Genomic DNA, 10984 nt, shown 5'->3' with positions numbered 1-10984 from the left:
CCTGGGATCCCAGTACCTGTATTCCTCACAGAACCACACGCTGAGACTGGTGACCCAGTCTTCCTGTCAGATAGTAAGTTTGACTGTAGTACCAGACACCCGCCGTCTCTCGCTCTCCCATCAGGAGGTCTTCATAGTGATGGGGTGAGGAGGCCACCATACTGATTTCTCCATGGGGTCCTAGATACATGGTTTATTCCTTGACCAGCAGAAGGCTCTTTGTCAATACATTTTCTGGTGACAGTTATAAATATGATGAGAAAGGCTGTTAGGAAAACAGCCTCCAGGAGGTGACTGTGAAGGCCGATCCCAACACAAACCGTTTTAAAAAAGATTTACGTGTATGTGTGTTTTGCCTGGGCTATATGCATACTGTGTGCAGGCCTCGTGCCACGGAGGTCAAAGAGGGTGTTGGGTCTTCTGGATCTGGGGTTCACTAGGGTTGTTGATCACCTTGGAACCTAACGTGGGTCATCCGTAAGAGCACTAAGTGCTCTTAAAAGCTGAGACACAACTCCAGCTCCTAGGTATTTGTTTACCCTGATTCCTTCCGAACCCCAGGTACTGTATACTCAGTTTTTCTTGCCACTACATCCTCTGCTGTAACTTTGCAATTTCTTTCTTTTCTTGCTGGGGCCGCCCTGAACTGTAGCTAATCCTTCAGTAATTGCAGTTGAGCCGGTTTGCTCTGCCTGCCCTGGGTTGTTTGTCATAAGATGTCTGGAGGAGAGATTTTCCAAAGCATGTAGCTCTTCTCTAGCTGTGGCTTTTGCCAAATCTTGTTTCAAAAGCAACCCAGGATCTGACAACTCTAAGGCTGGCAAAACCCTAACAGCTGTGCTCTTTTCCACCACCGCGTCCTCCGGGACTAATTCTTCATTTCCAAGAGAAACTCTCCTGCGGTGGTCAGAGTCTTCCACAGAGCCGCAATTCCTGCCTTTCTGCTGTGTCTTGGCTGCTCTCAGACTTTGCTTTGGACCTGGTGATGCTGACTCACAGTTATACACAGGGCTCCGGCTTAGAAGCCCTGTCTTTAACCACTCCTCAGGATGAAGTTGCTGCTGGCTGCGAGCGTCTCCTGGCTGCGTCTGAGAAACATTTTCCAGCTTTTGAACAGGAAGCTCCTGGTGGCTTCTGGCTGCTCTTATGTCATCTTGTGCTTGACCCACAGATTCTGACAGGAGAATGGCTGAGGCATCTCTCCTCTGTGGTACCACGGTAATTACGGAGTCACTAGATCTTCCCACAAGGTCCCTGCTGGTCTGTGGTTTGCTCACATCAGTGGCTTTTGATTCAGTTCTTCTCACACTAAAACAGACAATAAAGATTGCAGAGCGTATGAGGTTTGCAATGGCATGGATTCCTCCAAAACCCCCACTCCCTGGTTGTTACTCCGAAGACCAAGACATGTACCTTGCGGCTTCTGAGCACCCTGGCATACCTAGGAAATCCCCAAAGTGTCTGTTGAATACCAACTGCATTAAATAATAGCATTTACATTTTCCACTAAACTAGGATATGTTCTGAATTTTTATTATTGGCTCATCAGTGAAATCACAATGAAATCACAATCATTTTAGCCAAAGCAAATAGGTATCAATTTTTAGATATCAGAGGCTAATACTGCCTGGGGTTGATATACTGACTTTTCGAAGGAGGAAATGCTTAGATACATCCAAAACAGAGTATGTTTGTGCATAAGCACATATATGCAAAAATATGCACACATACAATTTCTATTTGTAAGTAAATACTGATCTGAAAATTCCCTTGGGACATTTTAAGGCATTACACAGCAGGTGCTGGTTTATTCATCAACCATATGGAAATAAGCCACAGTTAATCAGGCTTGATCAGTCCCGGAAAAAAGTCAGACAGCTAACATTAAAAAAAAGTATAACTATAACAAACAGTGTATCTATCTTGTTTAATCTATCATCTGTCTTTCTCCATCTATCTATCTATCTATCTATCTATCTATCTATCTATCTATCTATCTATCTATCATCTTCCTCTTCCCCAGAATTCACAATAAGAAAGACAAACTTTACTTAACTATAAAACTTCCAGGGCAGGACAGAAAAACTTCACAGGAAACGGAGAGACTTAAGCCCTTAATTTTGGCAAAGAGTTGACAACAACACATTTACAAATAGCAAGAAACTTTTTCAGCCACTAAACTCAAGCATTAAAGCTGGAATATTTTCTTTGGCCAAGCTTTGTGGAAAAAAACATAAATATGTTGCTGTAAGGGGCCCAAGGGCTGTCATAATTACATTAAAGTCAGAACAAGCATCTTACAAAAGGAATGTAGTTTTTAGGTCTGTCTGCAGTTGCCTCCAGAGCTGTGTGAAACACACCACCAGTAGGTGCTTTTCATCTTCAAAGAGCTTGTAATTAATCACTTCTTGCAACACACCTGTGAAGCAAGGCGTCTATTCCCACTGTCCGGAAAGCAAGAGCAACAGGAAGGTGGGAAGGACATGTATTAATATATGGCTGTGGGCAGAACCAATGACAGAGAGGCTACTGATTAGGTTCCATACACACTGCCATTGAGTGATGGACCCTTCTGGTGATACAGTATCCACACAGGCAGTCAGAAAGTGAGAAACAAGAAGCATGCTGGACCTACATTTCCTTCAGAGTGTTCCTCTTGAGCTTTTTCCCAGGAGAAGGTGAACTCTCCGCATACTCAGCGAAATAATCAGACACTGCATGGTGGGCTCGTTTCGTCTATTCCAAAAGATAACAGAGGTTCAGACAGGGGTCTATCACTCAACACTCGAGAAAACAGCTTCACCGGAAGGCTCTGACGGACAACTTTATTTTGTAAATACTACATAAAAGAGACTGCTGTTCTTGGCTGTTTCAACTGCTTTCAGTGGGGAATTTACTGTTGTGGTTCCAAACTGCTTTTGTATTCTTGTCTACTCAACTCATGCATTAATATGTACCACACAAAACTGTAATGTGAGACTGCAGATCCCAAGCCACCTAGAACAATATCTAGTATCTCTGTGCCCCCAGACTCCAAAGGCCAGAGTTCTCGAGCCAATGACAGCATGCTTGTGAGAAGATATGGTCAGCATTTTGACAGTCCTGAGATTTTCTGCCCATTTCCCTATTTACCAATATACCCCATGTTAACCTACAAACTTTTTAATATTAAGTACCAACTTAAACCTTTTAATATTGGTTTGTTTTTTTTTTAAATGGAGGTTTCAATCTTGGTTACCAAACAAACAAAAACAACAGCAGCAGCAAAAGAACTCAAGAGTCTCTGCCTTTTTATAGTAGTCATGGCTATGGTTTTATACACTGAGTATTTGCCTTTAGAAAACATAACCATGAAGCTTCATAAAGAGGTAATTACAAAATTTAAAAGTCTTCCAGCCTTTGCCAGAGCTGACCCATGTAATGTTTTTGGAATTTCTTCCCTTAGGTTAGAAGCTGATAGTCCAGATAAGGTGTTATCAGCTCTTGTCTTGGATACTAAGTAGTCTTGCACATCAAATTCCTATAAAATGTTGGGACACTTGAGGGACAGTTTGGTACCTATCAGTAGGTCTGTGTTTAATGTAGGCTTTCCTAGGGAATCAATAGTCATAGTCTCTGAGACTCTGGAGGATGGCAGCCAAAAGTACCATTCCAGTGTATGGCTAAAGCCTTGATTTAATTGGAGCTCACAATACTATGTTAGGAGGGTCTATGAGTGCTCAGCCATGATTGTGGCTTTAGACCTTTCAAAGACACGTCCACTTGTAACCTAAATTGGGTTTAATGCTCAGTGAACAGAGCAGAACTGGCTTTATTGGATTATATTGCATTGTAATTTGTCATTTTTTAGTTAGTTGTTTCCTAAAATTAATTTTTGGAAAAAGAATACTTTAAGTTAAGGCAGAGTGGGGAGGCAAAAGAGGGGAGGCTGAGAGAGACTGGGAGTGATGGAGATTTCTGTGTGAAACACTTCTAAACATGTCCTGCATGCCCTGTAAATACAGTCCATTTCCCCCTCACAGCCACACCCTGTAAGTGCTGTATTTTCAGAGCTGAACAATTAACATAAGGGGCATGAGTCAGGCTTTGAACAACTCTGTGGGAACCAGAAAGCCTTTTGCTGTTAGGAATGATGTAAATTCCCCAAGGCTGGAAGAAGCCCACAATGGCAGGCAAACGGGGGTCATAAATAACAACAATGGGTTGGTTCTGCATCCACTGCATCGAGTGGTGCAGCGATAGCACAGACAGGCTCTTCACATCTCACTCCGTGTGGCTCACCACTGGCTTAGTTATGTCTAAAAAGCACATGGCTTTCCTCTGGGAACTTCGAAAAATGTCTTTAAGAGACGCAGCCATCTATTCTCGTCTTAAGGTCCTCCGACAGTGGGGTCAGGGATGCTTTAGAGGAAGAGAGGGAGAAGGAGGGAGGGAGGCAAGATGGAGTAAGAAAGGGGAAGGCAGAGAGAACACATACATATACATATGCACGCGCGCGCGCACACACACACACTCCTGAGTACACTCAACAAGGCTGGTCTGTAGCTTATAAATTAAAACCACATTTGGCAATTTGTTGAAGGAGACATATTTACATTCATATGAAGACTGGGTGGGCAGGAGAAAAATGATTAGTCTCCTTCTTCAGTCCTTGAACTGTCAAGACTCATTAGACCTCTCTTGTTCATACATTTCCAGGGTCAGTTCACATCCCTTTGTTACTAAATCACAGCTTGTGGTCTCCAGTGCTGTCCCATTGACTCACTATCTTAAAGACGCAGTCACCACCTGGGAATAGGATTTCCCAAAGGGGTTTTCTCCTGATTACTGCTTTTCTAATCTGGCATAAAAATGAAACCCGACACTTATCCACAGACAAGACTCCAGGATGCAAACAGATGGGGCACACAAGTCCGGCTACCCTGCTGCTGGAGCATGCAGAGCCGATGCTACTACTCTTTAGGCTTTGCCTAAGCAATGAGCTGACCTCCTGCAAGGAGTGCAGTCAAATCTACCATATTCAAAGAGGCTAGCAAGCATTTAACTTTTCAAGTTCGGAGTCGACATGTTATGGAGGTCAGGTACTTAGGAAGTAAACTAACCATCTAGGCCAAGGACAAATTCTGTGAATATCATTTCTTGGCACACTCTATTCCTAACCACTTAATCAATTCTTACCTCTTCTGTTTGTTTCTTGTTTGTTTGTTTGCTTCTGGATTTACAGCTTTCTATCTGAGCAAGTCTACAACAGAAGCAGGACAAGGTACTGCCTCCACAAGTCTAACCTGGACGGATACCCTGCCATTAGTAACTTGTGCAGCCTATGTAGGTTCTAAGGAAAAGGGGTCGGGCCTTTCACTTTCTCTCTGGAGACAATCAGATACACTTCAAGGCTGAAGGCAGTCCAAACATGTCCCACTATACGGATCCAAAGGAAGGCTGAGCGGGCAGAGTGAGAAGAAAAATGAGGAAGGACATACACCATGTTGTCTGCTCAGATCCAGGGGACATTCAGATCCTGGACTGAAAGGGTAATGGAGGGCACCCCCACCAAAGCAAGGTCAACAGTGAGACCACACTTCTTCCCTCCAATCAGAGAACACAGAGGTTTGAAATGTCCTTGAATTAATGGTCACTATTCAAGCTACAAGAGCACCTGGAAACTGTGAGTAATCACGCAGCATTCATCCCACACTGACCTGACTTACCAAACAGCAATTCTGAAAATTGTGGGGTAAATAAGGAAAGAGACTTAAAATGGCAAAGAAAACCCCTACTTGCTCTTGAGTTAGGACCTCCGCAGAGAGTCTGCAAGACTAGAGTGGACTCAGGCAGAAGACTGGCTGCAGCAGAGGCAAAACGGTCCCTCCCACCTTTTAAAAAGAAGACTAGGACTCATTTCGTGGAAGTTTTGATTCACAAGGTCTGGGGTGGGGTTAAGAGATCTATATTTAGATTCCCAGGTGATTCACACTCTGCTGATACACATGAAACAACATTCAAGAAAGAAAGCAGTAGAGAAGTTAACTTAGCCTGGTTAGTAAGGCAGACAAGACTTCGCACAGGGTGCGAGTGTTATCCGGCAAAGTCACCTTGGGAGCTTGTTAAGAAATGTGCAGATTCCACCCAGAATCTACTGCATTTGTATCCCCAGGGGCTGGGGTCAGGGAAGGTATAATTTAGGCGAGATCCCCAGTGATTCCTATACCCAGCAGAATTACTGAAGTGCTTTAAAAACACATGGTACAGGTAACTGAGCAGGAGCTAGGAGAATGAACCGTTCAGCAATCACTGAACTCCAGCAGAAAGAGCCCGGGACCCTTAGTGAAAAGATGCACACCAACAGGTAAAACCTTGTCTCATGGAACTACTGTTAGTAAGAGAGATGAACAAACACTCACATAGTCTGTATCCCCTCCTGCCCCAATTCAGCGATTGCCAATGTCAGTGTTAAGAGGCAATTTAAGTTGTGAAGTTTTGTTCTCATGGGTGACATCAGCTCCCTTAGATTGACAGAGGAAGTTCATGCTGGCCCTTCAGTCCTTCATCACATGCCCCCCTCCCCGCTCCCCTCAGATGATGTAGCAGTGAAGTACCAACTTGGAAGCAGAGATCGGACTCTCCCTACACAGAAAAGCCACTGGTCCTTGTTCTTGGATGTTTCAGCTTACAATTCACCAAGATACAGTTCTGTTCCTTAGCTGCCAATACAAAACTAGGGAAGTCCTTCCATATGGTGTTCAAAGTCACTCAGAAGAGATCTACGGAGGAATGAGTTTGGATAGGAAAAAGTACATGGAAAGATGTTGAAGATGCAGAAAAGAAGACAAAGGAACCATTGGTAAGGAAAGAGTACCATAGTGTCCCCAGAGGCAAGAAAGAAGAGAAATAAAACATAAACGGGCATGCTGCTAAGAGGAGAATGCAGCCCTTAGACCACAGGAACAATGAAAGGATACCTGGACAGAAAGTAGCTGTTCTGGGTAAAAGTGAAGACGTATGCCCCGACCATAGGAGGAGGGAAGTCAAGATGATAACAGACCCAGACCTCTCTAGGATAAACATAATATGAGCTGGAGAAGTAACCTGAAATTTTCTATAGTCCATTGAAGAAGTAAATGGAAACTGGGGAAATTAAATTTCAATACATATTATTTAACAACGTCTATAAAATATTGTAACATGTAATCAATATAAAATATTGAACCATATTTATATAATGAGTCTATGGCAGGCAGACATACATAAAGACTTCATACAGAGGATATAATTTTCAACTTGCCTTTCAAATGCTTACAGGCAGAATACAGTCAATGGAAAAGAAACTACACTGGCCATGGCCAGCACAGCCCTAAATAATGCTTTGGGAGCATTTCTCATTAAGGAAAAGCAAAGAAACGAAGGTAGATGCCAATGTTACTCCCAATCCAGATTGTCTAGTGAAGCAAGTTTTATTACAGTTGCCACTTCCCAGGGTTAGGTGCTGTTGGTCAGGAACTAATTCAACATGAGAAAACAGCATGAGGTAGCAATGCCAATGACTAGACCACAAATGTAGCATCTTCCGGGAAAGCCTTGTAGGTGATTCTCTAGCATTTACTTAGAAACACTGAGACTTTAATATTAGTTGAGTTTGGAATTGGGATGAGTTGTGGGGGCCCAGGTCAAACCATTGATCACATATAGTCTACTTCTTGTTGAACGGTATTCTTCATATCTCTCACAGCCAGGATGAAACCCTGTACAAGGACTAGATCATCAGAACTGCTGTTCACAAGATTTTAATATTTGTCATATGAGGACAGTACATTTTTTCCTTCGAAAGGAGTAATTAATAAGGAAATATGTTTTTTTATCACCATGATCATCATCATCTTTTGAGAATGGAATCCAGTTTCTCATAGAAGGTGTCTTCTCATTCTGTTGCATTCACTCCAAGTTCAAATAATAGCTCAACTGTAGTTTAAGAGCAGGTAATTTACCAAGTGTTATACTATAAGGCATACTAAAAAAGTCACTGCTCTTCATTCCACATGATCTGGTAGGATGACTTATCTAGGGTTTGTCAGCAAAACAAATGACAAAGAGCACAAAGCTGACGAACACTGTAGCCCAAGGACTCACACTCAGCACTGGCTTATCCCAGGGCCAGTTCTACAAGCCCTAATGGCCTGTTCTCATTTTTGCACTTGCATATGGAGAGATATATGATGCAAACTTTGGAAACTAGAAACTGTTGGCACCATTTTTCTTGACATTATTGCTTAAAACAAACAAACAAGCCCCGATATCTTCATAAATCAGACAGAGTTTATGAAAAGGAAAAGATGCTTTCAATACCTAAAGGAATTCACAATTCCCAAAGTCCTTGTTCCCAATATCTTATCGATAGGGTCACCCTAGGCAGGGCTTTCTCCTCTCTGCAGAGCGGCCTGCACAGCATTTGCTGTCGTTGTGGGATGGGGGTCTAGATAGATAACTCTGAATCAAGTCCTTTGCAACAGTCCCTTCTAGTCACCATATGGCTAAAATATTTGAAAAATTGATTCGTCTTTGTTGAACATCAATTTCTCTACCTTTTAAAAAATCAGATGTCAGAGCAGGAACTGAATAAGCCTTGGAGGAACGCTGCTTACTGATGTGTTCCTCATGGCTTCCTCAGCCAGCTTCCTCACACACTCAGAAGCTGAGAGTCGCACTGCCCGCAGCAAGCAAGGTGGGCTCTACCACACTGATCATCAATTAAGAAAATGCACCACAGGGTTCCTACAGGCTAACTGGGTGGTAGCATTCTCTTATTGAGGTTTCCTCTTCCAAAATGACCCCCCCCCCCGTTTGTGTCAAGTTGATATAAAACTAGCCTGCACAGCTGTTGTGGGTAGAGGTCTGTTCATTTTTCTCTTGGGAAGACAAAACTTAGAGATGCCAGGATCAACCACCATATACAGGCCTGCACGGAGGCTGGCAGAATGAACAGTGGTGAGAAAGTTCCAGAACACTCTGTCTCCACCCCCCTCTCCATGTTTGCTGTTTGTAGTTGTCCTGTCTGTATGTCAAAAATGCAAAGGTCCAAGGCTCACAGAATCGCTTCTAAAGTTGGTTGTATTGAAAAAGTTATTGTAGGTGCCCAGCCCCTGGTCTCTGCCAGAGACACAGTCTATAAACAGTAAGAGCTGAGTAAAAGTTTAATATCTCATATCTGTTTATTTAGGGAATGGTATTAAAGTCTAAAGCTGAAAGCATTAACAGATCTATTACTTCAGTGCAGTGCCTACTGGCTTTCAGGCACAATGGTGCTCTGCAGTGTGGCACAGTATGGAAGGCTGAAGTGGTTAGAAAGAAACAGCTGAAATGAGGCTCCCACATGAGAATACATCATCAAGGACATCAGTGTGGCAGGGCCAGACCCCACGTGCATCCGAGCATGAGGAAGAAGCACCCTCCAAAGTTCATTTCTAATGTTTTCTTATATAGTAGTAAAGTTAAAAACTAAAAGGGAGAAACATGGATGGAACAGGATCATAACAAAGGGAAAGACATAGTCAGTGTACACCCAGTATCAGTATAAACTCAAAGGAATGGAAGCAAAGGGGAATGAGAAAAAAAGAGGTGTCGTCTGACGAGTGCCACAGGACTGACATCATCTAAGGACGGTGTAAGTAAATGTGTGTTGTGCTACTTTAGGCAAAGAAGGAGGGACAGGGATTACAGCAGCTGTTAAGTGGAGCAGTGTGACACACCTAGGAGGCAGCCATGTCCTCCTCCACTTCCAACATTCTGTGATGTCCCTCCTCCAGGCCTTCCCTCTCTGCATCAGAGAAAGGCTGGGTCTCAAGGGGAGAGGGCCGGGCTTGTGGATGGTGCCGGAGCTATAGACACACACACACTATGGATTTTCCTTTAAAGTAACTTAACATTTTCTTTCCATAGGGCTGAGGATTTTAGGTGAGTGCTTGCCAAGCACTCATCAAGCCCTATGTGTGTACGAAGTCTGGCCATGGGGTACACGGGAAGCCCAGCCCCGAGGAGATGGAAGCAGCCGGTCTGGGAGATCAAGGTCACTCTACACAGTGAGTCTCAGACCAGCCTGGGATCAAGAGATCCTGTCTCAAGAAAAAAAAAAAAAAAACTTTTGAAGTATGACCAAGAAGCTGTTGTATATAAATCTAGGGAAATACCTATAAGTTGCTGCAAAGAATGTAGCCCTAAAGATTGTATCTGTGAAAAGTCAAGGAAGTTATCATATAAGAAGTGTATACTTCACAGGGATTTTCCAGTTTACATTCACCTCCCCTTAAGAACCTAAAAATAAATCTTGAACAACCTAAGGCTACTGTTGAGTCGTGCTATAGACAAGTATGATAAAGCATGGTATTTTAAAGAATATATAGATTTTGGTCGGTAGCCAACACAGGGACCTACTAATCACTTTTAGACTTGTATGAAATCCACTTACTGTTGATCAGATAAATATTAAAATGCACTGTGAGTTACCTTAGGGAAACTTGGCCCATCTCCATAGTCTTGTTAAAAAGTACTTCCTCTACAACCCTTCATTCAGGGTGCAGACTGCTATGACTTCCCAGGTGGAGACCTTGGACAGAGAGGCAGAGGAGAGTGCTGGGTTTGATGTGTCCCCCCCCCCCCCCCACAGGTAGTAGGCATAGCTAAAAGACAGCCTAACGAAGCCTGGTGGGAATGCCGCAAAAGGCCAGACAAAGACATCACCGTTGTCTAACTCATTTCAAATTTCTTTCTAGAGCTGGCCCTCTGCCTAGGGTTATGGAAGAAATAGCTCTTGCTATTTTCTTTGAGCATAATCAGGGCCCCTCTTTCCAAGACTCATATCTCCTGATAGGAACAGCTTTTTTGGACTTGTCTGGAAACCTCATCCCTATCATGACATCGTTTCCTTGGGAAAATGAGTGTGTATTCTAAATCATCTGTTAATTAATCTATTTTCCAAACACAACCCCATTTACAC

At 43.2% G+C, this 10984-nt stretch overlaps 1 protein-coding gene across 1 annotated transcript in view; it reads right to left on the bottom strand.

The window, feature by feature from the left end:
- Positions 1 to 572: 572 nt before the first annotated feature.
- SLX4IP (SLX4 interacting protein) overlaps positions 573 to 10984 on the bottom strand; it is a gene marked incomplete at both ends in the record, with an annotated part of 51134 nt that continues 40722 nt past the window's right edge. The window contains 2 exons of the mRNA XM_080930959.1: positions 573 to 1308; positions 2636 to 2736. Of these exons, the coding sequence (XP_080787085.1) occupies positions 573 to 1308; positions 2636 to 2736 (837 nt within the window). The remainder of the gene's footprint in view (positions 1309 to 2635; positions 2737 to 10984) is intronic.

Source organism: Micromys minutus, assembly GCF_963924665.1.
Source record: "Micromys minutus genome assembly, chromosome: 17".
In the NCBI taxonomy this organism is placed as follows: domain Eukaryota; kingdom Metazoa; phylum Chordata; class Mammalia; order Rodentia; family Muridae; genus Micromys; species Micromys minutus.
Note: the sequence above shows the minus strand (reverse complement) of the source record. Positions and strands in the feature narration are given on the sequence as shown.